Genomic DNA, 4064 nt, shown 5'->3' with positions numbered 1-4064 from the left:
TGGGGCTAGACTCATGTTTGTCTAAGAATACATCTTTAGATTGTTTAAACCCACACTTTTTAGGTCAAGTTGGATTGGGCCAACTAACTTTACCATTATTGATGACCTCTAAAATATACTTATTAATATGAAATATTTTAAAAAAAAGAATTATGTATGGCTTTTTTTATAACAAAGAAAGAAAATAAACTAGGCTAAACTCGAGTCTTGTGGGATAAAATTTTCCTAATAGATAATAATTCTTCCCTTCTAGTAATATTGTAACAATTTGACTTTTACATTATTTATCACGCTTGTTAGTTTGACCATATATTATTCGTCTATTAAAATACTTTCACAATATCAACTTTTTATAATTTTTACTCTTATATAGTTATAGATATTTAAAATATAAATTATGCTTTGAGATGGTAATTTCATCCTTGTTGCAATATTTGTGGAACAGAGGAAGTAAGAAAAAGCGAGACATTACAAGATGTAGATCGATAGATCAAATTCGACAATAGTTGATCTACAGTATCAATAGATATGACACAAAGTTGAAATAAACCAGGGAGTAAAATCATAATTTCTTATTAGAAACAATTAGACCCATAAGAAAAATGTAAAATACCTAAGCTAAATATAAAATTGTATGATAAGAGTATATAAAAGCCACAAGTCAACATATCACAAATAATCTTTCTATTTTATTGTTCATAATAATACTCTTTAGTTAATAATCAGCCGATGTAGTACATAGGGTCAGGTAACTTGAAGGTCCTCTTGCCGGGGTTGGCCCCTATTAAATCACTCCATTGGTCTCCGATGTTTCCAACGATCGTAAACCCCATCTCTTCTAGCTTTGTCCTGTGCGTTGATTTGTACTCCACCGATTTCAAATGTGATTCACTTGGTTGCCTATCGTATTATTAATTATTAAAAATATAAAAAAACAAATCAATAATTATACGATTACATATATAAGATCCAATGAGTCCGTGAGACTTTTTTAAATGCATAATTTATATCGTAAATTGACTAAAAAATCATGTTGAATTATTTAATTTTTGTAACGTTTCATATTATCCAATCCAAAGTATTCCGTAGAAATTAATTAACGATACTTACTTTAGTATCATCTTTTCCCATTTGTAGTAGCCAATATTCTTCATGTTGCGCTCTTTAGGCTCCCTGAACTCCTCATGAGCTCCCGAAAGGAAAACAATTTTGATGCCAAGACGAACCAATTTCTTATAGAAGCTTAGCACTGCGGGTATTGCTGGTGCTCTAGCTTCCTTTTGCCATTCATCAAATGATGTTGCATTGTACGGTTGTACCCTGCATATTTTGCAATCAATTATTAATCACCATTCGCGTCAACAGAATGTTATTATTTAATTCGTCTTGAATTTTAGTTTCAAAATATTAACTTTAAAATATATTTGTAATTTTTGTAACATGCATTAAAAAGATATTGATCCTATATATATATATATATATATATATATATATATATATATATATATATATATATATATATATATATATATATATATATATATATATATCATACCAAATAGGGATGTCAACGGGACGGGGCGGGGTGGGGCGGGGCGGATGTTGGATTTCCCATCCCCATCCCCGCCTAACTTTCTCATCCCCATCCCCGGGTCCAAAATTCATCCTCATCCCCGCTCCGACGGGTACAATTCCAAAACCATCCCCGCCCCTCCCCCCACTTGGATATCCACTCCCACCTAATCCCCACCCAAGACCCATCTAATCCCCGCCTCCTAAATACAACAATATTACGTAATATACTAATGTAGATTACAATAAAAAAAAAAAAATCATTGTTATATTAAGTTTATTACAACATATTATATTTAGTTAATTACTACTTTATTTTACAAATTTTTTTTTAATATAAACTAGTATAAAAGTACTCAATTTTTATTTTTTTTAATATATAGATGTGGGTATGAGTTGGGTACGAAATGGGGCGGGTGGGGCGGGGCGGCGATGGGGCGGGTACAACCTAAAATCCACCCCCGCCCCATCACCCATGGCGGGTATGATTTTCATCCCCATCCCCGCCCCACCACCCACTAAATCGGGACCTAACCCCACCCCACTGACATCCCTAATACCAAAACTCTATTTATTAATTATTCTAATAATTTTATTTCAAGACACACGTGGTTAAGAGGCAATGATCTCTATGTTATTTAAACTTAGCAGATTGCATATGTTGATTGCACTGATAGACCTTTATTATTTTATTAAAACATCAAAATCTCTATGTAGTTTTATTATTTATATATTTTAATGTAAGAGTCACTCTTAAAATCTTACTAACCGTATCAATAATTCATAACAAAATATATATTATTAAAGGAATCGTCATACACTATTAGGAGTGAATGAGTACATTGCCAAACACTTGATTTGGGTTATTTAACACTAGATTAGTACTCATGTGTTGCAAGGTTTTAAACAAGTACAAATATTTAGAAATTATTTTATATTTATGAAAGTTAATAGAAAAAAAAAATAAAAAAAAAATACTATGTATATATATGAAATACCCCATTAATAATAGCTAGGCATGCAAAATCAAATGAAACTGTTTGGAAAAGTATTGCAACAAATGTGCATGGAATAGTACAAAATAAGTAATGATATATTTCATACAAGTTAAAGGTTCTTACCCAAAACCAACATCGGCATAGTAGGGCAAATTAGAGAGGGAAGTCTCATCAATATCGAATATCCAAACGTAGTTGCCATCTTTCTTGAGTGAGAGTGTCTTAACATAGTCATAAGCAGCAGAAGTAACAGCCAAACAATCTTTCCGATATTGAGCACCCATCATGTAATGTCCCACGTACCCTTCACATTCTTCCGGGACCGTCTTCCAGTCCCGGAGATTGTTTGTCTCCACAGCCAGCCGCCAACTCAAGCAATTTAGGCCCTCGATTTTGTGGCCGGCTGAGCCAGAACGAGGCATGAGGAGATGTATTGAGTGTGGATATTCATGAGCTTTAACATTACTAAAGAAGGAAGAAGTCACTAGAACTCCTAGGAAGAATATCAAAGAAAACCCTCTTAAGAAGCTCATATTGTTGTAAACTTGTATGGCTTAATTATGTATGTTATGTAAGCTTAAGGGAATGTATCCCTTATTTATAAGGACTTAAAGTGACCCTTGTTTTTCTTTTTTGGTAATGTTAATTATTGTTGTTAATTAATTCGAACTTTATCCTTCAATTAATTGTTTAGACGTAGCCCAACATAATTCACGTGAGTGTTAATGTTTATTATAAGAAAAATGAGTAGGTATTTCTTTCTTTCTTTTTTTTTTTCTTTTAGGAAAAAGAGTAGGTATTGCTTGATTACAAAGTAAAAGCTGTAAGAACAAGATTTCGTGTTCGCACCCCAAATAAAATAAAGAATTGAAAAGTAATAATTCCGCGTTCAATTTCATTTATATTGTATGGGATTACATGCATGCAGCATGCTACATGCATTATTATATTAATTCTTCATCAGTCAAACACCAATAAAAGTATTCATAATACGAGTAATAGTTATACATATATAACAGATATTCTGCAAAATAGAATCAATGTCTTTATGAAAATGGCATTCTGTTAATAAACATCTATGGAGTAGTATTACGTGATTTTAATTAATTACACTCCTCCGGCCTCCTCCGGGCTCCGTCCCATAATATATAATATATTGTATTAAATTCTATTTTTATAGTCAAATCTTAAAAATGTTGGCTGAAAATTCTCAGGTATACAAAAAAATTATCAAGTTTATGCTTAACTAAAGATAGTGATCATAGTCAATAACATGACTTGAAGATCGCGTAAAATGAAATAAGCATTATATTGGAAAAATATTGGAATTTATTTTAATAGTATCATTTATACAGTATATATACATCAACCATATCGAATTATTGATTGACATGTAATCTTCTCATTTCAAATCAATTACACTGTTCCCTTTTATCTAACAAGATTTTGATATTTTTATACCAATACACCCTTTGTTGTAATTTATATGTAAAG

The 4064-nt window shown here is 31.6% G+C and overlaps 1 protein-coding gene across 1 annotated transcript; it reads right to left on the bottom strand.

The window, feature by feature from the left end:
• Positions 1-539: 539 nt before the first annotated feature.
• Positions 540-3191, bottom strand: LOC110729893 (acid phosphatase 1-like). The gene is made up of 3 exons (XM_021909678.1): positions 2694-3191; positions 1111-1320; positions 540-900 (listed from the first exon to the last, which is right to left on the bottom strand). The coding sequence occupies exons 1-3, from the start codon at positions 3101-3103 to the stop codon at positions 723-725; spliced, it is 798 nt and encodes a 265-aa protein (XP_021765370.1). The 5' UTR covers positions 3104-3191; the 3' UTR covers positions 540-722.
• Between the last annotated feature and the right edge of the window lie 873 nt (positions 3192-4064).

The sequence above is a fragment of the Chenopodium quinoa genome, unplaced genomic scaffold (genome assembly GCF_001683475.1).
Source record: "Chenopodium quinoa cultivar QQ74 unplaced genomic scaffold, ASM168347v1, whole genome shotgun sequence".
Classification (NCBI taxonomy): Eukaryota; Viridiplantae; Streptophyta; class Magnoliopsida; order Caryophyllales; family Amaranthaceae; genus Chenopodium; species Chenopodium quinoa.
This window is presented reverse-complemented; position numbering and strand designations above follow the sequence as displayed.